The sequence below is a fragment of the Malaclemys terrapin genome, chromosome 1 (genome assembly GCF_027887155.1).
Source record: "Malaclemys terrapin pileata isolate rMalTer1 chromosome 1, rMalTer1.hap1, whole genome shotgun sequence".
In the NCBI taxonomy this organism is placed as follows: Eukaryota; Metazoa; Chordata; order Testudines; family Emydidae; genus Malaclemys; species Malaclemys terrapin.
In genome coordinates this window covers 120,327,438-120,353,772 of record NC_071505.1, presented here as the reverse complement: position 1 = coordinate 120,353,772, position 26,335 = coordinate 120,327,438, and the positions used below count along the sequence as shown (strand labels likewise).

The following is a 26,335-nucleotide window of genomic DNA, read 5'->3' as shown; positions in this document are numbered from 1 at the left end:
CTTCCGTTCAGACAAGTAAATGCATAAGCACAAGCAAATGAGACAAATATACCAAAGAAGAAAGGACAAAATGAGGAGAAATAGGGTATAAAATGGAGGGGTTCCATTTGTTTAAAAAAAAAAAAAAAATCTGCCCATCCTTTAATTAGAAAGCCCTTCATCGCCATATTTGGGGTCAGGAAGGAATTTCCTCCAGGGCAGATTGGCAGAGGCCCTGGGGTTTTTTTTTGCCTCTCTGCAGCCTGGGTCACAGGTCATTTGCTGGAGGATTCTCTGCACCTTGAAGTCTTTAAACCACAATTTGAGGACTTCAATAGCTCAGACATAGGTTAGGGGTTTGATACAGGAGTGGGTGGGTGAGATTCTGTGGCCTGCATTGTGCAGGAGGTCAGACTAGACTATCATAATGGTCTCTTCTGACCTTAAAGTCTATGATTCTAGGATTGTTATCAGTTCTGTCCTCAAGCAACATCTGAAGGCTACACCAAACACCCTCCCTTAGCTTTTTAGCTCTTCAACACCACCACTTCAGAAATAATGTGGCTTGAAGAGCAGGGTTACTTACCGCAAGCTTTTTTTTACAAGTCTCCCTTACATTCACCTCAGGATCTGCAACCCATTGCAAAGTGGTCACAACAAGTTCCTCTGCTTCAGAGGCTTCCTCTTGCTGAAAAGATACATATTAATGCTTCAAATACTTAATGCTACACAACATCACCTAAGCAGGATATCAGACTAGTAATAGTACTAGAGAGAAATTTCTCCAATAAGTGATGCGTCATAAAAGTAACTGGCAGGAAGCACTGCCTCCAAATAATTGGAGTCAAATATAGTCATCCAAAACTGCCTCATTTCAGGTCTCAATTATGAGCCACTTTATGCACCTCAGCATGGGCTATTTATATGTCCAGTTTACTCTCTTCCCTTCACACAGATTCTGCAGAACAGTTACACTCCCTCCCATAAAGGAGGGTAGGCCGGGACAGAGCCTCAACTGTGCACTCAATTATGCACTGGCCACCACAACTGAGCCAGTGCAGCAGGGATAGGAATAATCCCCAGGAAAAAGGCAGGAACAGATTACCGTAGTAAGGGGGAAGCAGGGGACAATCACAATTTGGTCCAATTCAGTCCCTCAGTTGCTCCTGGGACAGCACAAGTATGCGCTTCCCTTTACTCCGGTCTTATGATAACTCTAAGGTTCAGTTCTCAAGGCAGAAAGTGAGTGTGACATGGGGAATCTGGCTGATGCATTTGTTTTAAATTAGAGAAGCCTTCCACTACAGGAAAGCAGAAGGATGCTCCTAAGAGACCTGTTCTCTATCCATTGATTAATGTGGAAACATTGACTGTGGGATGATTTGAAAAGGCTAAAAATCTGAAAGAGCCCAACATTCCTATAAATAGTTACTTATGCAATATCATACCAGTTTTTGGATGGTAGCCTTAAAGTGGTCTCCCAATTGTTCAGGCCCTTGCAGTAACAATAGCACCTCTCGGTCCAGTGTTTCGTCCAAAGCCGCCCATTCAATTCCAGCAATCTATTTATTTTTTAAAAAGCCAAACAGGTGTCCCTTGATATCTTTTGTATTATAAAGACCAGTGCCAGTGACATTTAGAACTTTTGGGAGTACTACGGTGTTGTGTTTACCAGAATGTCAGAGTTACTGGGAATTTTAAGCTCATCAAGGCTGCAAAAATGCATCAGGTCATGGAGATTTAAGAACTAGAAATGTTGTTGGAATGGTCTGAGCGAGGTAGATCTCCTCAACTCCACACACACACACACACACACACACACACACACACACACACAACGGATAGGGTATTAGGACTCCTGGGGTGACAAAGAATAGAAAGGAGTCTAGACCTGTTTCGCACTTGTTTTAATAGGACCTCACCTCATGCTATTATCCTTTGACACAAGATGAAAATCTGAGACAGAATATGGTGGCTACTGTTCAAAACTTCTGCATAGGGAAATATTTTACTTTCCGTGTTAGATTACTGCCTGTCCGATTATTCCTCATGCTTTCAAGTCCACAGAAGGGACAGTGAATTTTAACATTACTTCATAGTTCCCTGCAGTCTCTTTCTGCAAATGCCTCCCTCACCCGGTTGATGCACTCAGAAAATGGTAAAGTGAGCAACAGACTCATCTCCCTGACTAAACTAGAGGCAGTCAGTGCTGCTAGGAAGGCTTTTAAAAGTATAGCTGGACAAAGATTTCATTGCACAAGCTATTGGAAATATAGGTTTTATATGCCATGGCAATGATTCCCTTTAACAAGGCTGTGTACCAGTAACAGAAGTACAAGCTGTTCCTGTCTGTAACAAGATAGTACTGTAGGGCAGCAATGGCGTAAGCGAAAGGAGGACAATACTCTAAAGTCAGTCCTTCTAATGCACATGGAGCACAAAGTCATACAGGAATGGAACTAGGAATGCACTACACAGCACAGAAGCTATTTTTCAATAGCTCTTTCAGAGCACTGGAAAGGTCAGGGTGTTGGTAGTCAGGTATCAAATTCTTGCCACTAGGTTGGTTTGACTCCAAACCAGGCTGTCAAGAACCAAAAAAGTGTCTCCCTTTAGATAGCTGTTCAGTCTAGCACATTGGTGTTCTCAACTGTCATGCATCCCGTAAGAGTTGGAGAAAAAACGGATTTTTCAATTCTCTGGCAACTGAAAAAAACTGGGTCAAATGAAATTAGAAAACTTCAGAAAAACTTGGTGAATAAAAAAAAAAAATCCATTTGGGGTCAAATGAAACATGTTCATCCAGAAATATTCTGTTTGGTGCAGTTTTATAGGATTAGATTTACAAAACAACTGGAGGAGGAGCAGGAGCTGCCACCTGCCTTACAAAAACTTTTATCCCAGTGATCAGGGTGCTCAGCTGGGATGTGGGTTCTTTTGCCGGATGTAGAAGAGGGATTTGAAGTTGGGTCTCCCATACTGCAGGAGAGCACCCTAGCCACTGGGCTATGGGATATTCTGGTACAAGTCTCCCTCATTCTCCCCTATTGAAGGTTTTCCACTTTTAATAATCAAATAGTCATTGGAACAGGGACTTTGGTCTCCCCGCTTCTAGGAGAGTGCCTCAGTTACCAGGCTATGGAGTCACTTACTTTCCCTGGCCCAATGACTATTCACCATCATTCATAAAGACAATTCATAGTCATTCAAGCTGACAACAAATAGCCACTGGGCCTCCTTCCCTTCCTCCTGTTTTATGAATGGAATCCAAATCCTGAGAAGAAATTCCTGGCAAAGCTATTTATTGAATTTGCGTCAAGTTTGCAAAACAGTTTTGGGTTGACAAAACTGCATTTTTGGGTAAACAAACTATTTGTGCAAGTGTCCACATTACAAAAACCACCACAACTGACACCCACTGATAAGCTTAGCAGAGGCACCAAGATTTAAGTGAACTTAGATGCTGGACAGACTAACCAACGTCTCTACTTCCTTCCCATTCATTCTCTGCCCATGGGTATGGCCCTGCTGCATGTAATAAGCTTGTGCTGCCAGTTCAGTACTTGTCTGAAGTCCATAAATCACCAGACTCCAGGCCAGGGCCGACTCTAGGCACCAGCAAAACAAGCTGGTGCTTGGGGTGGCACATTTTTAGGAGCAGCATGGCCGGCGCCAGAATGCCGCCCCTAAAAATGTGCCCCAGCCGCCCTAGCTCACCTCCGCTGCTGCTGCCACGGCGCGCGAAACAGCTGATTTGCGCGCCGCTATTCGCCCTCCCTCCCAGGCTCTCAAACCTGGGAGGGAGGGGGAGCAGCGACGCGCGAATCAGCTGTTTCGCACGCCGCAGCGTCTCGGGGTCTCCCCCTCCCTCCCAGGCTCTCAAACCTGGGAGGGAGGGGGAGACTCCGAGTGGCTGCGGCGTGCACGCCGCTTCTCCCCCTCCCTCCCTCCTAGGCTTGAGAGCCTGGGGGGAGGAGGAGGCAGGGCTGGGGATTTGGGGAAGGGGCGGAGTTGAGGCGGGGCTGGGGGGGTTAATTAAATAAGGGGGGGGCGGCCAAAATTGTTTTTGCTTTGGGCGGCAAAAATCCTGGAGCCGGCCCTGCTCCAGGCCTATCTGTTCAGAACCAAGAGTCCCTCTGTGCATAACCCACAGTAGTTTTGAGTCATGAGGGTCCTTCCTATGTAGGTAATTAGTGGTGCAAGACATGTACATAATTTGAAGTGTTCAAACTTAAAGTTTCATACCTCTATAGATTGTTGAGCAAGTGCCAATTCACTGTGCAATGAATTTGTCCCTTCAAGGATGCTGCTGTTAAATTTGTATATCAGTGGGAAGTCTATTCCATTTCTAGAAGGAGAAAAGAACAGCAAAAATTTTACATAAAAATCCACCAAGTTTTTTCCCTGAGAAAAAGGAAAGTTACTGGAACTCCCAATTCAGATACTCACGAAATCAGCTCTTGCTGCATTTGTTGCATATCATTCACCAGTTTATTTTTTTCCACCCGTAATGTCTAGAATCACATCCAAAGAGAGTTCATAAATTCACTTGTTATACAGAATAAGAACTTATAAAAATCTATATTTTCTCAAATGTTCCCACAAGAAAAACCCACTACTCTACCTCAATTACAGAGGAGTATTCCACAATGGTAGACTTCAGTTCTTGGATGTCCACGTCTCTCTGCAAAGGTTGGGTGGAAAGAGTTAGTGGCACAGAACCTAGTGGCTAGCATGCTGAAATGAAGTAAGTGGCATTACTTCTGTTACACACTGTACATGATACTCCCTTGCTCGACAAGTTAGCAAGTTATGCTGTTAGAATTTGAATTGCAAATCATGATCTTCCAATACAAAGAGGTCAGAGCACTGCTAGGATAGAGATAAGGGTAAAGAAAGGAAGGGTTTAATCACATAATAATTTTATACTTTCTATATTTGGAAAGCCAACCAAATGTACATAGTTGCATTTGTGAGGCAATCCTAAATAGAAAGCAAAATTTGGAGGCCTTCCCCACTCCCTTTAGACTGCACCCTCTCTTCCCGTTACTGAGATTCTTCACAGCTTGTGTATTTTGTCTGTTATTGATTTTTTTTTTACAGATGCAAGTAGTAGGAGGTTAAATAAAAAACACAAGGAATTAGAACTTTCAGGTGGTTTAGTTCTAAAACGTCTGTGCTTATAGCTGTGGGGTATTTTTAGTCTAGAACTTTAACAAAATGTGTCAAAAAGTAACAAACACCCTCCGTCGCACATTTAGCCTATTTCATATACTTTAAGAGCACTGTACAGGAACTCAAAGGGATGGGGCCAAACTGAAGCGAATTACCAGCTGTAATAGATTTCAGAGCGGTAGCTGTGTTAGTCTGCATCAGCAAAAACAACAAGGGGCACTTTTGTAGTTAAACAAACAAACCCACTATTTCCCCAGGCTAATTTTTCCCCTACTGTTACTCACACCTTCTTGTCAACTGTTTGAAATGGGCCATCCTGATTATCACTACAAAAAGTTTTTTTCCTCCTGCTGATAATATCCCACCTTAATTGATTAGTCTCGTTAGAGTTGGTATGTCACCCATTTTTTCATGTTCTCGGTGTGTGTGTGTGTGTGTGTGTGTGTGTGTGTGTCTTCCTACTGTATTTTCCACTGCATGCATCCAATGAAGTGGGTTTTAGCCCACGAAAGCTAATGCCCAAATAAATTTGTTAGTCTAAGGCTAGGTCTACACTACCCGCCTGAATCGGCGGGTAGAAATCGACCTCTCGGGGATCGATTTATCGCGTCCCATCGGGACGTGACAATCGATCCCCGAATCGATGCTCTTACTCCACCAGCGGAGGTGGGAGTAAGCGCTGTCGACGGGAAGCCGCAGAAGTCGATTTTGCTGCCGTCCCTACAGCGGGGTAAGTTGGCTGCGTATCTGAAATCGACCCCCCCCCCCCCCCGTAGTGAAGACCTGCCCTAAGGTGCCACAAGAACTCCTCCTTCTTTCAGCTGTAATGGAATGCTAAACTGTAATATACTGTTCAGCCACTAGGTGGCACAGTGTGCAAGATACCTTATTTTAAACGAACCTCAGCCATACCTGCCAAAGCATTAAAGCATCTTACGATGAACACATCTGGTGTCTATAATAAGCAAGCTACGTAGCCAGTCTATATCTGGTACATAAGTGCATGACAGCAGTCACCACTACATTAACTACCCTCCTGAAACTTTGGTGGCTTGGATAAACAACCCCCAAATTTATACCATGGCTGTTTCAGTCTTAAGGCTCTGTATGGAAGAGAGAGGTTGCATAAGATTTATGAACAAACAAGTTTGTGTCACTTTGTTCAGATCTCTACAGGTATAGACCCAGAAATGAGGGCTGCACAAATGCAAAAATAAAAATAAAATCAACGAAGGGAAGCACCGATGCCAGTGTTTCACATTTCAGGTTTAAAATGTAGAATTAGTTAAAGTGGCAACTTACGGACAGTTTATACGGCTACGCATGTTTCAAAGACGTATTACAGTTATATTAACAGTTCACATACTCAGAAGCTCAGCTACAGAGCATTCCTTAAAGCAGCAGCAACATGAAATATTGCTTTTGGTACTCTATCCCTTTTTACTATTATATTAAAACCACAAGAGTACTTGTTAAAAAAGGTGAGGTTACAGGCACTGAGAACCTATGCACCAATGAGCAAAGAAAAGGAAGTTGCTATAAAAAAAAAAGTCTATTCTAAGCCTGTAAGATCACCAAAATAAAATAGAAGCTAGAAATCAGCTAAACTTTCATCCTCGCGTGTTTCCTGTGGCTGCAGCCTGGGAGAATAGTAATACTTAGATGTTGCTGTAGTACATTTAACAGGTCTTACTCCAATCCCTTTTATTTTTGGTTAGTGACACCATAGCGGTGGTTTACTTTGTGAACAGTAGCTCATCCTGCAAGTGTCAATGTCTCCAAGCAAATCATAATTTTCTCTAATCTATTCCTTATCCAAAACGTACAGTCAGTTTATGCAAGTTCCTCTGTGGCTCAATCACTGCAGGAGTACTCAATCCACTAGACTGCATTCAAAATCCAGTTTCTATTTGGTCAATTGACTGGGTGAACATAACTCCTAAGGAGGACAGATTAAAGAAAGCACAGAGGCTTTGATGCTCTCGAGCTGTAAATCAACAATTGAGGATATTTTAGAATTTTAAGTCTTTTCCATTCTAGGCAACATAAGCTTTGCCTGAGGCACCTTTCCTATGAATTGTCTATTGCAATATTTATTAAGTGACGTTTACATGGGAATCTCATCACATTTAGAATGCACGTGCAGTCCTTGTTGCAGAAGCGTTGGTGGTCAGAATGTTTTCTGACTCAGTGATGAAATACAGACTGACCAAGATTTTTGAAATGCACATCGGCTTGATTTGAGAATCCAAAAGGAGGCCCAGGCCTTTAAAATGACATTTGCATCCCCTATAACTCAAGCTGGGTTTTAAAAAGAGATATCTAAGAGAAAATGTGTGCTCATAGGCAGAGATGCAATTTACCACATTTTACCCAGTGAGGAATAGCCCATGGAAAATCATTTACATTGAAAAGTGATATCAGCATTTTAGGATTTTTTAAAATCTTTAGAATAGAAGCTAAAGTGTTGGGCATTCATATTCTTCCCATCTACTTCAAAGAATAGCCTGTCAAGTTTTTCTACCTCTTCTGGAGTCTGCTTTTTTGCTGGATATAAACAGGCCCCTATGTCTTTTACAACATCTATTCCAGGGATCGGCAACCTTCGGCATGCGGCTCGCCAGGGTAAGCCCCCTGGTGGGCCGGGCCTGGCCTGTTTGTTTACCTGCTGTGTCCACAGGTTCGGACAATTGTGGCTCCCACTGGCCACGGTTCGCCACTCCAGGCTAATGGCGGTGGCAGGAAGCGGCGGCCAGCACATCCCTCGGCCCGTGCTGCTTCTTGCAGCCCCCATTGGCCTGGAGTGGCACACCGCGGCCAGTGGGAACCACGATCGGCCGAACCTACGGACGCTGCAGGTAAACAAACCAGCCTTACCCTAGCGGGCTGTGTGCCAAAGGTTGCCGATTCCTGATCTATTCATAGGCCCAGTGAAGTCATGGAGTAAGGTACTATTGCACAGAAGGGTATTAAAATATTACAGTAAAATGGTTTCATTAGCTTTCCCCATAAGTTAAAGTGCCCCATGTTCAGAAATTTCGATCAATACAGTCATGACACTAAAGTTACTAACCTTCAATAGACTTGCATCTTTATTCACCACAGTGTTCTCATAAATGTGCACTCGCATCTGAAGGGAGGAGGAGATTAGAGAAAGGCCTTTTATTGGCATGCAGATTCAAATGTCCTGTATTACAATTTTAGCCCCACCAACTAGAGGCAAGGGGAAAATGGCATCATAAGCTTATATTGTGACCCAAGAACCTCTTAATGCCAACTAGCAGGGGGAGAAGGGGGGGGGGTTAGAGGAGATACAAGAGTCTCCTGAGTCCAGTGTGTACATACTAGTTGATCACAGAATGTCATGTGAGGTCTCAAATGAAAGCCAGTGTCACACTAGTCATTAATATAGTTGTGAAAAGTATGTGTGAATGCTATGTCAGAAGTTGTCTATATACTGAAAATATGTTTTTAAAAATCTATGTCAAGATATTAGTCACTAGTAAAGGTGGAAAAAAATAAATACAGGTTTTCCCTCCAACCAGAGGTAAGGAACATACATCTCTCTGTTGGGATGTAAACTACACATCCATTTCCATCCAAAGTCAGATGTTAACTAAGATGTTAAGTCAACAGGAGAGAAGCATGCAGAAGAAAAAGCGGGGGTGGAGGGGGAGAAGGGAGTTGTCCTGTTCATGAATAAAGACAGTGAACTTTGAGTATTTCTAGAAGGCAAAGATGATAACCCTGTTATCCTGCACCTATGAAAGTGGAGTCTCCTCCAGCCTTGGTTGAAAGTGCTGCAGAGAATTTTGGATGAGAGAAACTTAGACAGGCGGTTAACCGGTTAGCTAATCTGAGTCTCTAGAAAGCGTATTAAGATTTTGATTTACATAGAACTATTGGTTTCCAGTCTTTTGACTCAAGATCTCCTGGATCTCTAGTCTTTGATAATAAACTTATTCTTGTTGCCACCATATATCGGAGTGCTTTGGTGTAAAGCAGAGTTCTGGTCCTTAGCTGAGTCATACAAGCTGGCACCTGCTGTTTCTTTGGGAACAGGACACCTGGTATTTCTGAGAGTGTTCAGCAAATAAAGAACTGGACACTACATGGAATGCTTGGAGAGAGCTCAGGGGTTAGTGTGGGCCATTCACTAACTGGTACTGAGGGAGCAAGGCTGGCAGGGGCCTGGAGGTAGCTTTTGCTTTGCCAGAGGCTGGTGGATTCAGGGAACTGGTTCAGAGCAGGGACAGACAAGGCTGCCTCAGGCTAAGGGCTGCTTGTGGTGAGATGCCTCACAACCCTGGGGAGTGTCACATTTATGAACTATCAATGGAAGTTTTACTCCTTGTTTACAAGTTGTATGGAATGACACTGCTTGGACTCCTCCTATTGTGCCCTGAGGGATATTTTAGATCACAGTTATGAACAAAAATACAGAATCACAGAAATGCGAGGCTGGAAGGGAGTTTGAGAGGTCATCAGCTCAACAGCCTGTGCTAAGGTAGGACCAAGTAAACCTAGACGACTCCTGACAGGTGTTCGTCCAACTTGTTCTTATAAACCTCCAATGATGGACATCCACAACCTCCCTTGAAAGCCTGTCCAAGAGTTAAGGTATCCATAGAGTTAGAAAGTCCCCTCCTCCCTCAATATCCAACCTAGATCGCCCTTGCTACAGATTAAGCCCATTACTTCTTGTCCTACCTTCAGTGAACATGGAGAACAATTGATCACTGTGTCCTCTTTATAAACAGCTCTAAACTATTTCAACAGTTACCAAGTTCCCCCTCAGTCTTTCACAAGACTAAACATGCCCAGTTTTTTTTAACCTTTCCTCATAAGTCAGGGTTTCTAAACCTTTCGTCATTTGTGTTGCTTTGGAGTCCTCTAGGAAAGATGTGGACAAATTGGAGGGAGTCCAAAGTGTGGTGCCCAGAACTGGACACAGTACTCCAGCCGAAGCCTCAGCAGTGCTAAGTAGAATGGGACAGTTATCTGCTGTGTCTTACATAGAACACTCCTGTTAAAACACCCCAGAATGATATTAGCCTTTTACAACTGCATCACATTGTTGACTCATTCAATTTGTGATCCACTATAACCCCCCAGATCCTTTTCAGCAGACCTCCCATCTAGCCAGTTATACCCCATTGTATAGTTGCACATTTGACCTTTTCTTCCTAAGCAAAATACTTTGCACAGGTCTTTATTGAATTTCATCATGTTGATTTCAGACCAAGTTCTCCCATTTGTCAAGGTAGTTTTGAATTATAATCCTGTCCTCCAAAGCATTAGCAACCCCTCCCAGTTTGGTGTCATATACAAATTTGTATAATACTAGTCTCCACTCCATTATCTAAGTCATTAATGAAAATATTGAGTAGAAGCAGACCCATGACTGACCCTTGTGGGATCCCACTAGGTACTCCACTCCAGTTTGACAAGGAGACATTGATAACTACTCTGAGTACAGTCTTTCATCCAGTTTTTCCACCAACAGTACTTTACTCTCTAGATCACATTTCCCTAGTTTGGTTACAAGAATGTCATATGGGACTGTCAAAAGCCTTTCTAAAAATCAAGTTTTTATGTGTACAACTTACCCCCATCCACTAGCTCAGTAGCTCTGTCAAAGAAGACTTGTTCTTGACAGACCCAGGCTGGCTATTACTTAAAACCATATCATCATCATCTAGGTCAGTGGCTCTCAACCTTTCCAGACCACCATACTCCTTTCAGGAGTCTGATTTGTCTTGTGTACCCCCAAGTTTCACCTCACTTAAAAACTACTTGCTTACAAAATCAGACATAAAACACAGAGATGTGCCACAGCACACCGTTATTAAAAATTGCATACCTTCTCATTTTTACCATATAATCAAATATTTATATTCCAATTGATTTATTGTACTTACATTTCAGTGTATAGTATATAGAGCAGTATAAACAAATCATTGTCTGTATGAAATTTTAGTTTGTACTGACTTCACTGGTGCTTTTTATGTAGCCTGTTGTAAAACTATGTAGATATCTAGAGGAGTTGATATCTCATCCCCTGGAAGACCTCAGCATATCCCCTGGGGGTATGCATATTCCTGGTTGAGAACCACTGCTCTAGGTGCTGATCTTGTAGCCAACCTGGAGCATTGAAAGTCTAAGTCATAATCTATGCAACTATTTGGCATGAACCAAGAGTCTGCAGTATTCATGTGTAACTTTAGTTGAGACAAGTGCTCAGGATAAAAAGGTTCATTCCTTTTCCACGATATTTGTTGTGATATATGCTTAAGCTTTAAAAAAGAGCTTTGAAACTCCCACAGACACATTCATTTCCCTTAGCCCATCTACACTGTGCTTTACTTCTTTTTATTATTTCATTTCTAGCACTGGGACCTTAACTAGTCTAGTACAGACAAGAATTCTTCTCAATGAGGTTGCAGTAGGAGAAAGAAGAAATAAAATGGTCCATCAGGAAGACTGCTAGAACCCAGATAGCACCATCCATAATCCAGGCTATTACCAGCACATCACATCTTGTGATGGCAGACAGTGTCAGAAAGCTGTGGAACTCAGAGTAAACAGAGGGCTAGTTTGGTGAACAGTCTCTTATCAGTGATGATGAAGTTTAAATTTTAAAGTGCTTACTTGGAGCTCAGCTGCATCTTTGGATAACTCCACAATCTTCTTCTGAAGGCCATCTGTATCCAAGGCATTCCTAATATTCTGATCAAAATGCAAACTCTTAGACATAGCAAAGAAGAGTTACCAAATACACGTCTACCTTGGTATAACACTGTCCTCGGGAGCCAAAAAAATCTTACTGCGTTATATTAAACTTGCTTTGAGTGCGCAGCCCCGCCCCTCCCAGAGCACTGCTTTACTGCGTTATAGACGAATTTGTGTTATATCAGGTCATGTTATATTGAGGTAGTGGTGTACTATTTTGGATGAGCTGGCAAGAGAGACGGGTAGTAAGATTTCCTCCTCTCAAATCACTCCTTACTGACTGGCCCCTCCAAAATACTCCAACAGGGATGAGGAAGAGAGATGGTCAATATCCCCACACTAGGCAAACCCTGCCTCCTCCCCCCCTCTACACCCCCCTGTGGCCTTATAATGTGAACACTTACAGTGTCAACTGCATAGAAACCAAACCGGCTCGCTCTGGCTGCCTGCTGCCCAGCAACACTGATCTTTCCAGCGCTGATGTACTTTTATTGGCACTATCTCTATGCCAACACAATCCCGAGTTTTGCCTTATTCAGGAAATATACTATAAACTCACCCCATTCAAGGCACTTGGATCAGGTTCCCACACAGTACCACCCCCATCACTCCCCAGAAGCTTTAGGCAGCTCTTGAAACTTTGAAAAAGACAGTACACTTTGGAGCAATTCCTAGACTGCAGCCTGTCTAGGCACACCCAAGCTAGCTTTAATTTACCAACCTATGAATAGCAGGAAAGCTGTGGCAGCATATGCCCACCTGGCACTCTGGGTACATACTCAGGTGACTAACCTGCGCCGAAGTTTGTGCTGCTATGGTTTCGCTATTGTTAGTACTTACAGTAGCTACACTGAAGCTGCTGTGGGTTGGTCTACACGTGCTGCAATCACACATACCCCTGCATGCCTCCCTCCCCTGCAGTTTTAGCCATCACACATTATGCATATAATATAGTTTTGGGAAGTTATATTAATGTATTATGCTCTTCCCACAATTCCTGTCACCGACGTCAAGTATCCCACAACACTTTACAAAGTTGACTTTAGCATTAGGCAATAGGAAGCCTGTAAAAGCCAAGACACATGAATGTCCTAGCACAGCTTGGGATGTAACTCTACTCTCAATGGGTTTGGAATGTGGTATCTAGAACAGAGATAAGAAAAGATACAGAACAACAAAATAAGGAACTGACGAGTTGGATCTTCAGTGACAGAGTGCTTTTTAAACTTGAAACAGCCATAATGTAAATGGTTTCGGTTTGCATCTTTGAAGCACCCCTTCTGCATAAGGTGAACATGTTGCAAGAGAAGATCGTCTGTTTTTGTTTTTAAGACAATACATTTGGCTGAGTTTGCTTATTTGGTCTCTTGAATATTTCTCATAGTGAGCCACAAGTATAGTCAATCAATTGGCTATACTATTAATTAACATCATGGACATACTCAGAGGTTTGCAACTGACTGGACAAGTGACATGTTTTGGAAGTTCTATTGATGGGCCTGGTGAAATAGCACAGGACAGAGTTCTCTGGCTCTGAGATATTTCTTCTGTTTGTTGCACTGTCTTGTGGGTCATTAGTCCCTATGGCATGTTCTTCTCTCCCTTGGTGTGTTTTTCTCTCTCTCTCTCTCTCACCCCCCCCCCCCCCCCCATACTTTTCAAGAAATTGAATATTTTATAACAATATACTTTACTTATAATGAAATATTAACTACCATTGTCTTGATCTTCATATTTCCCTCCAATCAGATACAACAGCAACCATTTTAAAATGAGAGTGTCACAAACACACTCTACTATTCCCCAAAAGACACCATTAAGCCATGATCAATTATGCAGACTTTTGGGAGGTCTCTCAACATAAATAGGTCACAGCCAGTGACAGACATATTGATGGACAGAAGTCAGTTACTGCCTTTTAGCTGGGGTGAACGCTTCTACCTAAAGTTCTTAATCCAGATCTTAGTTGAGTGGTGAAATAGAAGTGCCTGTTATGGGCAAGAGTTTAGATGGACACTATTTCAGTGTTTGGGCTATCTGGAGTTGACATCTTTGGATCCTCCATAGTAGAGAACCACCACCACTGCTCTCCCCCAACAAACCTTATTCTCCCTCATCTGCTGGATGAATCTGAAATGTAATGCATCTTGGAGACTCATGACTCACTACGAAGTTTCTGTTGTAGAACATAACCAGTGTTGCTATGTAATAGCTCAGGCTTGAAAGAATAGAAAAATTCTATTCCTCACATGCTCAGTTTAACTAGAGGAATACACGTACCTGTAAAGTTTATATATACTGTACCTCTTCCTGAAGAGAAGAAATTTTGATGATGAGAGACTGATTCTCTTTTTCCTGGTTAAAAGAGAATACAGGAAGAGTCAGCTTGCCATGTTTTAAAGGTAGTATTGTTTATAATAGTCATAGGATACTATCAAATTACTTGGGTGACCTTAGTTTCAAAGCTACTCTGCCTTGATCTGGTGAACCACTAAGTTAAGGAGCCACAAAAAAGTGAGATGGCTAGAATGACGCTAGATGATGTTCGCATTGTTGGAATAGTGCAACATAATAATGAACACTGTGACTAATATCATAGTCTACTAAAGGATGTGGCATATGCAACATTTGCTGTAGTTTCCTGTAATAAGGTGAAAAGTGTAGCAGGCATCTTCATATTGTTTTTTCCCCCATGTCCTCCCACAATTCAAGGAGTGGAGTCCCTTTTTTGGTTGCACAATGAAACTTTAGTAGTTCTAGTCTATATCTACAGGCATCATGCAGCATAAGGAGAACTTAACTGACCAGTGCTCCTCACTCAGCATTATGGGGGAATTCATACCTCTGGAGGTCCAGAAAAAGACCTGAGCACCACTAAAGAAGGACTTAGATCTCATACTAGCTATCTGCAGAAATCTCTCTCTCTCGGGGAACCAGAGAATGCCAATCTAAATTGCAGACGCCACAGGAGCATAGAGCACTAGAATTAGTAGAGGAACGTCAACCGATTTAAAGACAGGTGTGGCTACAGATTACAACACCAAACATTCTGTAAATTTAGCTGTATGCAAGACCAGAGGATTTTTTAAGTACAGATAGGGACAGTTGTAAGTATTTCTTAATGATTTACTTCACTATAAGACTTGAAATTATAAAACCTTCCATCTGAGGATCTCAAAGTGCTTTATGAACATTGATGAATCACACCTCAACATTTTAGAGAGGTATTACTCAGATTATACAGGTGGGCTAGTGAAGTTTCTTCTCACACCAGTTTTATATGGATATAATTCTACTGACTTCAGTGTATGTTAAAGGAGAATCGGGCCCCAACTGTTTTGCCCAAGCTCCATACAAAAAGCGTCAGCAGAGCCAGGCATTCCCAATACCCACTGCGGTGCCTTAAAAGGTTAGCCTTCCTCAACAATATCCATTCCAAACAGTATTATAGAGTATTACATGGAGCAACAAAGCTGCAAACAAAAGTTTATTTCAGTCGTGCCCCAAATTGAGAGGTTGTAAAAAGGCAGTTAACGTATCAGAGGCAAAGAGAGAGTTTTATTTCCAAAGCTACATTAACTACCAGCCATATTAAGGGAACATAATTTCCTGATTTTATAATGGTAGGCAGCTCATTCCCTCAATACAGCTTCTTACTTTTATATATTGTCAGAAGACCTACTAGCTGTTTATGCTGGGTCACAATATTGCATCTCTTCTCTTCTGAGATGGTCAGGCTAATTTTCATTTCTTCCAGTTCCTCCTTTAATGATTTTGCTCTTATAACAGACTGCTGGGCACTGCAGAAAGAAGAATCCAGCAAAGCCACAGGCATTAGATTTTTAAAGCTTATTATGTACATAGTATTTTTGGACACAATAAGAGCCCCCGGGGGCTCATCCTTGTTGGCATGCTTTAAGGCAGACAGCAAGAATCTGCCAGTTGAGTTAGGTTTAAGCTTGCACTTTGGGCTAAGGAATGACCTTCTATGGAATTTTTCATTCCTGTCTATTTCAGCATCCCCCTGCCATGCCACCAGGGCCTCTGCTGCATCGGTTACCTTCATTCAGCCAAGGAATAGTCCATGGACTGCCCCTGAGCACTTACAGGCTTGCTCTTGGATCACATCTAACTTATAATCAAGTGCGTAACTAGTTACAAGCAGAGTCTGTTTTAAGTGTTTGTTAGTTTCCATGATCACTAACAATGTTTTGTTCCTGCCAGAGGCCTATGGTGAGAGTCATTTTCCTGTAATATTATTTTGCTATGTTGATGGGATCACCTAGCTGGGCATGTGTACGTGGTGTGGCCACAACCCCTTCCTGTTATCTATATGCAAACAGGACTTCCCCAAGTACATTGCTGATATATGGCCATTACCACTTCTTGCAACAAAGCCCGATGCCAAGTCTGTTCACATCTATTCAAGTGATACCACCATAGGACTTAATCACATCAGCTACGCCATCAGGGACTCGTTCACCTGCACATCTACCAATGTGATATACCATCATGTGCCAGCAATGCCCCTCTGCCATATACATTGGCCAAACCGGGTAGTCTCTACGCAAAAGAATAAATGGACACAAATCTGACATCAGGAATCATAACATTCAAAAGCCAGTAAGAGAACACTAAGTCTGTTACTGAGTGACCAGAGAGGTTGAAGTGGCAATTTTGCAATAGAAAAGCTTCAAAAACAGACTCCAACAAGAAACTACTGAACTAGAATTAATTTGCAAACTAGATACCATTAACTTGGGCTTGAATAGAGACTGGGAGTGGCTGGACATGGACACACCCCCAGAACCCCGACCAGGGGTATTCTATCTGCTACCCAAGATCCATAAACCCGGAAACCCTGGACGCCCCATCATCTCAGGCATTGGCACTCTTACAGCAGGACTATCTGGCTATTTGGACTCTCTCCTCAGACCCTACGCTACCAGCACTCCCAGCTATCTTCGAGACACCACCGACTTCCTGAGGAAACTCCAATGCATTGGTGTTCTTCCTGAAAACACCATCCTGGCCACTATGGATATAGAAGCACTTTACACCAATATTCCACATGAGGATGGACTACAAGCTGTCAGGAACAGTATCCCTGATGAGGCCACAGCACGCCTGGTGGCTGAGCTTTGTGACTTTGTCCTCACCCACAACCACTTCAGATTTGGGGACAACTTATACCTTCAAGTCAGTGGCACTGCTATGGGTACCCGCATGGCCCCACAGTATGCCAACATCTATATGGCTGACTTAGAACAACGCTTCCTCAGCTCTCGTCCCCTAGTGCCCCTCCTCTACTTGTGCTACATTGATAACATCTTCATCATATGGACCCATGGAAAGGAGGCCCTTGAAGAATTCCACCTGGACTTCAACAATTTCCACCCCACCATCAACCTCAGCCTGGACCAGTCCACACAAGAGATCCACTTCCTGGACACTACAGTGCAAATAAGTGATGGTCACAAACACCACCCTATACCGGAAACCTACTGACCGCTATATGTACCTACATGCCTCCAGCTTCCATCCAAGACACATCACACGATCCATTGTCTACAGCCAAGCCCTAAGATACAACCAAATTTGCTCCAACCCCTCAGACAGAGACAAACACCTACAAGATCTTTATCAAGCATTTGTAAAACTACAATACCCACCTGGGGAAGTAAGGAAACAGATTGACAGAGCAAGACGGGTACCCAGAAATCACCTACTACAGGACAGGCCCAACAAGGACAATAACAGAACACCACTGGCCATCACATACAGCCCCCAGCTAAAACCTCTCCAATGCATTATCCACAATCTACAACCTATCCTGGAAAATGATCCCTCACTCTCACAGACCTTGGGAGGCAGGCCAGTCCTCGCTTACAGACAACCCCCCAACCTGAAGCAAATACTCACCAGCAACTACACACCACACCACAGAAACACCAACCCAGGAACCAATCCCTGTAGCAAACCTCGCTGTCTACTCTGTCCCCATATCTACTCTGGCGACACCATCAGAGGACCCAACCACATCAGCCACACCATCAAGGGCTCATTCACCTGCACATCCACTAATGTTATATATGCCATCATGTGCCAGCAATGCCCCTCTGCCATGTACATTGGCCAAACCGGACAGTCCCTCCGCAAAAGAATAAATGGACACAAATCAGACATCAGGAATGGTAACATACATAAGCCAGTAAGTTAACACTTCAATCTCCCTGGTCATTCTATTACAGATTTAAAAGTCACTATTATTGAACAAAAAAACTTCAGAAACAGACTTCAAAGAGAAACAGCAGAACTAAAATTCATTTGCAAATTTAACACCATTAATCTGGGCTTGAATAGGGACTGGGAGTGGCTGACTCATTACAAAAGCAGCTTTTCCTCTCCTGGAATTGACACCTCCTCATCTATTATTGGGAGTGGACTACATCCACCCTGATTGAATTGGCCCTGTCAACACTGGTTCTCCACTTGCGAAGTAACTCCCTGCTCTCCATGTGTCAGTATATAATGCCTGCATCTGTAACTTTCACTCTATGCATCTGAAGAAGTGAGGTTTTTACCCATGAAAGCTTATGTCTTTAAAGTGCCACCAGACTCCTTGTTGTTTTTGTAGATACAGACTAACATGGCTACCCCCTGATACTTGGGAGTGGCTGGGTCATTACACAAATTGAATCTATTTCCCCCATGTTAAGTATCCTCACATCTTCTTGTGAAGAGTCTGGAATGGGCCATCTTGATTATCACTACAAAAGTTTTTTTTTCTCCTGATAATAGCTCATCTTAATTAATTAATTAGCCTTTTAGAGTTGAAAAGGTGGAAGTTGCCCTACCATGTTCTCTGTATGTATATATATCTTCTTACTATATGTTCCATTCTATGCATCTGATGAAGTGGGCTGTAGCCCACAAAAGCTTATGCTCAAATAAATTTGTTAGTCTCTAAGGTGCCAAAAGTACTCCTGTTCTTTTTGCGGATACAGACTAACACAGCTGCTACTCTGAAACCTACCACTTTGAAGGTCTTTCAGGCTCTGTCCTCTCTGTGGAAGTACCAGAGAGAGGACTCAGACCTACAAAAATCCTAGAATTCGGCAAAGTCCCAGTCTCCAGAACTAACGAGAGCCACAAAACCCGCTCTTGGTTGACAACTAACCCTAAAAAAATTCCCCGAGCTGCCCAAATTTCTACCTCTGGGCACACACACTGCTGCCTCGCTGTAGGTGTCCGGACACCTAAGCCCCAGCCCAGTACAATCTGCAAACTGAAAAAAATAGGCAGAGGGGTATCTTTTGTGTCGATGGGGTCCAATATATTTGGCATGCGTGGAACATGCTTCACGGTACCCAGAATGGCTGAGAGGGGTGGTACTTTTAGTCCACTAGTTAGGATTCCCACATCTTGGGTGGGAAACCCCAGTTCAGATTCTCCCCACTGATAATCAGAAGGGATTTGTACAGGGGGTTTCTCACCTCTTAGGCCATTGGACTATGGCATATAATGTAGGTCATATTCTGATGTAGGTCATATTGAAGTTATTCTACTTCAAAAATAATTTAAAATATTAATTGGGCCAGAGAGAGTGAGAATCACTCTAGAGTCCAGTGGTTAGGCACTCACTTAAGAGGTGAGATGACCCCTGTTCAAATCCCTTCTTCAGGCAGAGGGGGGAAACTGAACCAGGATCTTCCACATCTCAGTTAAGTATATGAACCACTGAGCTAAAGTGAGATTCTCTTTTCCCACCTCCCCCTTCTCTTCTCCCGCCTCCCATGCCCATCAGGTCCATTTTGTGTTGTGTTCAACAGGCACCTAATTTTCTTGGGAAAAGAGGGGGGAAGCTTAGGCATCTAAGCTGCCTGAATCCAAGAGAGGGATTCTGGATTGCAGAGATCGGTTCCTAACCCCATGAGAAGGGCAGGGCTTAGAAAACACCACCTTTTGCCAGCTTTTCCCATTAGCTAGCTTAGGCAGCTATCTGCCTCATGTGCTGGCTTTTGTGAATTTCATTCTTTAGGTGCCTACCTCTTCCTCTTCATTGTATAGGGAGCCAAGGCACCTAACTCCGGCTTTGTGGTTCTCACTGTTCCAGTGGTTTCCCAGGCACCTAAGAGTCAGGCGTTGTGACGCTTAGCATCACAACGCTCATCTCCCTTTGCTGATCTGGGCCAAGCTACCTGGATTTCCCCCAAAGGCACGGAGACTGAGGCAGCATGGTAGGGTGGGCATAAACTTCTAGGATTAACATTTAATCACAGAGCCTTTAACGACAAAGAGTCAAGCCAAACACTGAACTAAGAAAAACAGGAGGGGATCCCCATTTCTTCCTCCTCCTCAGTGACTTATTAGATAGATTAATGGGAACCACTTTTTCCAATTTTATAGAATAAACATGAGGTCCAGCATGGGGAGTTTTTGCAAAGTTGGTCACCACTTCCAGACAGCAGGAGTTAAAAATTACTGAACTTGTGCTGAAAGCGTTCCACCTTTTTACTTGATTATTTAGATCCTCATTGTCCTCCATTAGCCTATTATTGGTATCTTCCAATGCTTCAACTGCCATCTTTAGTTTGCAGTTCTCCTCTTGAAGTTTCTGATTCTTGAACTGAAGGTCTGCTACACAGGTAATCAAGTCAGATGTCTCCCTGTATTCAATAAAGAACAATCATAATTTCATGTTCTTCTCAGTATGCGTCTTCCACATTTTACCTTGTTGAATAGAAGAATTGTGTTCAGGCAAGTTTTAAGTTGGTAGGCAATTGCTCTATTCTGATGCTACCACAACATCCCCAAATCAAGGCCTTGAACCTACAAAAAACACTTATGAATAACTTTACAGATGTAATAATCCCATTAATGGGGCCATATTCAATGGGCAAGCGTTCACAGGATAAAAAGGTGAGAGTGTGATAGTCACTTTCTCATAAGAAGTCACTGGCAACAAGTATAGAATTTTAAAAATCTCCCCCACTCCCCCCCATTGAAAGCCTGTGGTTAGCACAAGCTATATTTCTAAAAATTGATAGAAGTGAAAATTTCAAAGCTAGATATGTGCCTAAGCTGGAACCTCAGAGGAGTACACCATTTTGAATGTTTTTTGTATGGTGAATTGAATGCAAAATCATGATTTTTAAGAGCACTATAAATATCAAGATGCTGTTCATCAGTGAAACCCAAACATTAGTTAAAAAACCAACAGAACTAAGGGCTGGGCGGTGGGCACCCTTTGAGCTCAGACCCTAAACACGCTACTTTTTATATGAATTAATATCAGACTTTGAAAGAACTTGAACAACATTTCCACTGTTAATTCATATCAGTGAACACTAGCAAACTGGGGGGAGGGATAGCTCAGTGGTTTGAGCATTGGCCTGCTAAACCCAGGGTTGTGAGTTCAATCCTTGAGGGGGCCACTTGGGGATCTGGGGCAAAATCAGTACTTGGTCCTGCTAGTGAAGGCAGGGGGCTGGACTCGATGACCTTTCAAGGTCCCTTCCAGTTCTAGGAGATGGGATATCTCCATTATTTAAAGCTGAATTAGCAAAATTTCTGTATAGCAAATGGTATAAGAGGAATTAGCATACGTTACAAGCAGGCACATGAACAGTAGTTGATAAGTTAAGCCAAGTTCTGTATAGAACTTTAAACACTGGTTTTATTCTTAACAAGGGCTGTGTAACTGGGTTTTTGCAAGTCCAAAGAGGCTCTACCAACCAGAGGTTCTCAAAGTGGGGGGCACAGAATGTATCCAGGAAGGGGGGGCATGTGACAAGTTTGGGGGGGAACCCCCCCAAAAAAACCTTACTGTGCATGTTCAGAGCTGGGTGGCCAGAGAGTAGTGGCTATTGGCTGAGTGCTCAGCTCTGAAGGCAGCACTGCTGCCGGCAGCAGCTGAGAAGTAACGTTAGCATGGTATGGTATTGCCACCCTTACTTCTGCATGGCTGGTGGCAACAGCTCTGCCTTCAGAGCTGGGCACCCAGCCAGCAGTCGCCACTCTCCACTCTCCTTTCAGAGCTGGGTGGTCAGAGAGTGGTGGCTGCTGGTGGGGCAGACAAAGAAGGGGGCACGATCAAATAAGTTTGAGAACAACTGCTAGAAACAGTGCAAAGGAATGCACTTTGATCCCATCATCCATTTTTTTCAGAAGAGAGTTTAGACCTATTAGAGAAAACGACTGTATTAGGTTTAAGAAAAGCATTGCATGACTAAAACTTACAGGTCTCCTTTGGACACATCTCCACCTAAGGCCTCTAAACTTCCTGATGTAATGTTTATCCTAGCAGGAGTCTTTTTTGCTGAAAGAGATTTTTCCAGTTTTAGTTTAAGGAAAAAAAAAAAAAAGTCAAGTATTCCTGAGTAAGAATGAAATATTCCACACCTGTTAGAATGCTCTCATGCAATTTAAACACAGAATCTTCTGTATTTGTCGTTGTCTCCTTAGTGGTATCTTCCCTGAAACAAGTAAACCATGAGGTTACTCAAAATAGATTCACTCTAGCCTACCTACACAGCCTGTAGTTGACACTCATTCTATTAAAATACATTCAAGTTCCTTGCTATATACATCCCTGATAATCTATTCCTACTCCTTAAGATATAGTGTGACCTTTAATTTCTTACTGACTTAAAAAAAAAAAAAAAAAAAAAAAAACACAACCCCACACTCTGCAGGAAGATGTGTGTTGAAAAGCCACCCTGTGGTCACTATCAGTTGTACGATTCCCGGATGCTAACGTACGCCCTGCATATTAACACTGCAAACCGGACAAGCTATTCTTACTATCTTATCTTTATAAAAAACATTTTGTGAAATTAGAAGACAAATTTCTATTACCATTTTCTTTTACAGTCTTCAATCCACTCTTTCATGATAGCATGGTATGTTTCCAGGTCCATCGAGATGTCCCTTTTATCAGGATCAAGCATGTTGCACAGCTCTTCAAGACCACTGTCTTCTGACCCCCGGCTAGTTGTATGTCTCAGATAATCAACTATCTTGGAAACGGCTACTTTTCCTTAAAAATATAATCAGCCTTTGTACTCGATTTTAAAAGTCAAGACAATTTTGTATAGGCAATAAATTGTAATACTGTGATTGGAATATATACATAGCATCCTTGAATCTGTGCTGTAGTATGTCTAAGTGACTTGTGATGCTCTAGACCAGCTACTGGCTAGAAAAATTCTAGTGTGACATGGAGAGGCAGAAGCCAGGAGAAAATTTAGGATTAAGAGTTTCAGAGCTTAAAAAAAAAAAAAAAAAAAAAAAAAAAGGGGGGAGATTTCTGAGGTGAAACCGTGCCCCCAAAGCAATATTTCTCTAGACAATAATGAGGTGAGATTTTAAGCCACTAACACCAACACTGCCTCCTTAAAAAGGGAAAGCACATAGATGAAAGTTAGTCTTTTATTCTATTAGACAATTAGATCAAGAGCTAGCAGGAAAATGGCAAGTTAGCCCCTCCCCTCATTAAAATAAATATATCAAATTTCAACCAAAATGAAGATTTTCCCACAAACATTGTACAAAAAAGTACAAGTAGCTCTAAATACAAGGACAAGAAGGCAAGCTGAGACGTCTAAGAAAAGAATCCTATCACTTCACTGACATGGTTATAGTTTGCATTTCTATGACACCTTTCAGAGGATCTCAAAGTGTTTTACAAACATTCTTTGCCTCAAGTAGGCAATTGTCCTTGTTTTACAGATAGGAAACAGAGACAGAGAGAGAGAGAGAGAGAGACTAGGTGACTAACTGTGCCATCCTAGGTTTTTTGTGGGAAGGCCAGGAGAGTACTAGATCCCCAAATGACCAGTCCTTTGATTTAGCCAGGAGGCCACCCTCTCTCTATACGTACCAGACAGATTATATTTTCTTAAAAAGAGATTCTAGTAAGACCTAACGCTTGAAATTAACTGAGCAAAAAACAGAGTAAGTGTGTGTGTGGGGGGGGGGGAAAGTTACGACACCTCTGCGTTCTGTGTCACATGCACAGAAGATAGTGGTCAACAAGTCTTCTTCGCAGATCAAGCTCACATCATAGGTGTTGTCAGCGTTATTCGCCCATGATAGTCTCCATCCTATGGGGGATAAATACATTATACTACATCTAATTCTCAGTTACCATGGACCTACTTCCAACTACATTTTTGTTTTTAACAACAGCATAAATTTACATGACATTCCCAGGGGTGTTGTAACCTAAACAACAGGCCTTTGATCATACAGCTAACACAAGGCAGACCCCTGCACTTGTGCAGAGACCCATTGAAGTCAACAAGGTCTTCCCACGCATTATAATTTGCAGGCTTGGGAACTAAATATGGCTATGCTATAGACTTTATATACAGGGATGGAGTGTATGGAAGTAGAAGATTCTAGACTAGATCTTTATAAAGGGAAAAAACGGGATTGGAAGGCTTCCTTAGACCAAATGCCCCCCCTCAGTGTAGTGTTTCAGGTCTTTTGAAAGAATTAGGTTCAATCATTTGAGACAGCCATCATTAGGTAACCTAATGTTTAGGGTTGGTGAAAAGAAAGCTGAATACTTTAAGTGTTTATTGGAATTGTTTACCTCTTTCACTCAAAGATAGTCTCTTCACCACTGGAGATTGGAACGCAAAACATTCTGCCTTTTGGACTGCCGTTAAGAAAGGCAAGCTTGGACTTGATGTAAGGTAGTTATCCTTACTAGTCAAGTCTTTACATTCGACATTGGAAGCTGCAGATAGTTGGCCCAAACGGATGTTAGCCTCTCCACTTTTGAGAAGGGGTGGAGAACTCTCAACTTGGCACATTGGTAGCCATGACTTTCTGGTCTTCTCTTTATTTTTACCAATTGAATAGGTTGCACTGCCAGTGTGGAAGTCAGACGTGCATCGTCTGTGGCCTGCAGCCTGCGGACATGGTGAGAAAATATTGTCACTACCGGGGCTTAGGAAATATGGCCCAGTAGCCTCATGACTTTTAAAGGTCCTTTTCTTCAATATCTCCTCTAAGTTTTTCTTGATATTAGTCTGTGGGCTGTCAAAGTTCCTAGACTGAAACTTTGGGATCTGTAAAGCAGGATTAGAGATTTGGTCCATCATCTGGATAGTCTTGATTTTTCGGCAAATGCTGTCCACTGGGTTATGATGACGTTTGTTAGTTACATTTTCAGAAGACATCATTGATTTCTGTTTGAAAAGTATCTGAACGAGAGAGAGAGTGAACACAAAAGTCAGAAATATTGATTAAACATTCTTTGCAGCAGTCGGTATTTAATAGGCAGTCTATACAAAACAGGAGATAGTGATTGTCTGAAAACTCTTGGATAACATTTGAGTATTTTCTTGTAAATCTTAATTCATCTAACTTGAAAATAATTAAAGAACTCAAGCTGGTTAGAGGGGAAAAAGGAAAAGAAATTCATCCCTTTTTTAAAATCAAGATTTAAAGAAGTTTGACTAACTTTATGGTTTTAAAAATAAAGTAGCATTTTTCTAGGTTTTTATTTCCACAAATTGAAGTCTTATTAAAGTTTTGATCTTTCGTTAGAGTTGTTTTATTTACATATTAGGGCACATTTGCACTTTCCATATAAGCACAAGGCCAAGGGACTAAAAGGAAGAACAGTTATCCAGGAATTTACATAAACTACCTTTTATACTCTCTAGACATTATGAATTTCTGCTTTCATCCAGTAGCATGTCCAACAATTGCAGGCAAAACAACTGCAGTTGTACTAGTCTTTTGACTTCTTGAACTGGTATTTATAGCAAGTTCTTAATATCAGCCTGCAACACCAAGTTCCATGAATTTTAAATGGGGTGTTTTCACAAAACAACACTTAGATTTAAGTTTGCCAGTGTTCAAAGCCACCTTGTTCTGGTACCATGTGAAATGGAAGAGGGGCCCAGGATTAGCATTTTACTGGGCCAACCAACCAAACTGCCCACTCACCAGACACCACCACAATTGCTACATTACTGTGCACTGAGCTATCTTAAAGCTTTTGAAGAGGTTGATAAGATGCTTCTTTGAAAGGACTCCACATTTAAAATGACTCATTTTACATAAAAGTTATGTTTGGGGGAACCGGAGATCCTTCCCTCCTAATCTTCTCCTGCATAAAGGAAACAAACACAGCTATTTTTTTTTAAATTCTAGTGATCAGTTTGTAGATCTTTATATTGATTTGTTTTCAGTGTTATTGTCAAGAGAAATAGATTGTTTACAAAAAAAACCACCCCCACCCCAATACACACATGTCTTTGTTGAGAAAGTGAAAGTTAAGACTTGTCCTTTTCATTCCTAGTCTAACCAAATAAGGGGACACTGGGCTTTGCGTGGGCTAAAAAGGTGGCTCCAATTTGAGCATCAGATTGGACTTCTTTGTATCATTCACTAATCTATTTATTGGTATTCTCTCTTCTCCAGACTA

The 26,335-nt window shown here is 42.2% G+C and overlaps 1 protein-coding gene across 1 annotated transcript in view; it reads right to left on the bottom strand.

Moving 5' to 3' along the window:
* IRAG2 (inositol 1,4,5-triphosphate receptor associated 2) overlaps positions 1 to 25,079 on the bottom strand; it is a 64,529-nt gene extending 39,450 nt beyond the window's left edge. The window contains 15 exon segments of the mRNA XM_054036887.1: positions 566 to 688; positions 1,428 to 1,541; positions 4,225 to 4,327; positions 4,429 to 4,493; positions 4,604 to 4,663; positions 8,228 to 8,284; positions 11,806 to 11,883; positions 14,191 to 14,241; positions 15,569 to 15,686; positions 20,397 to 20,555; positions 22,129 to 22,207; positions 22,291 to 22,364; positions 22,747 to 22,927; positions 23,883 to 23,993; positions 24,488 to 25,079. Of these exon segments, the coding sequence (XP_053892862.1) occupies positions 566 to 688; positions 1,428 to 1,541; positions 4,225 to 4,327; positions 4,429 to 4,493; positions 4,604 to 4,663; positions 8,228 to 8,284; positions 11,806 to 11,883; positions 14,191 to 14,241; positions 15,569 to 15,686; positions 20,397 to 20,555; positions 22,129 to 22,207; positions 22,291 to 22,364; positions 22,747 to 22,927; positions 23,883 to 23,993; positions 24,488 to 25,079 (1,965 nt within the window).
* Between the last annotated feature and the right edge of the window lie 1,256 nt (positions 25,080 to 26,335).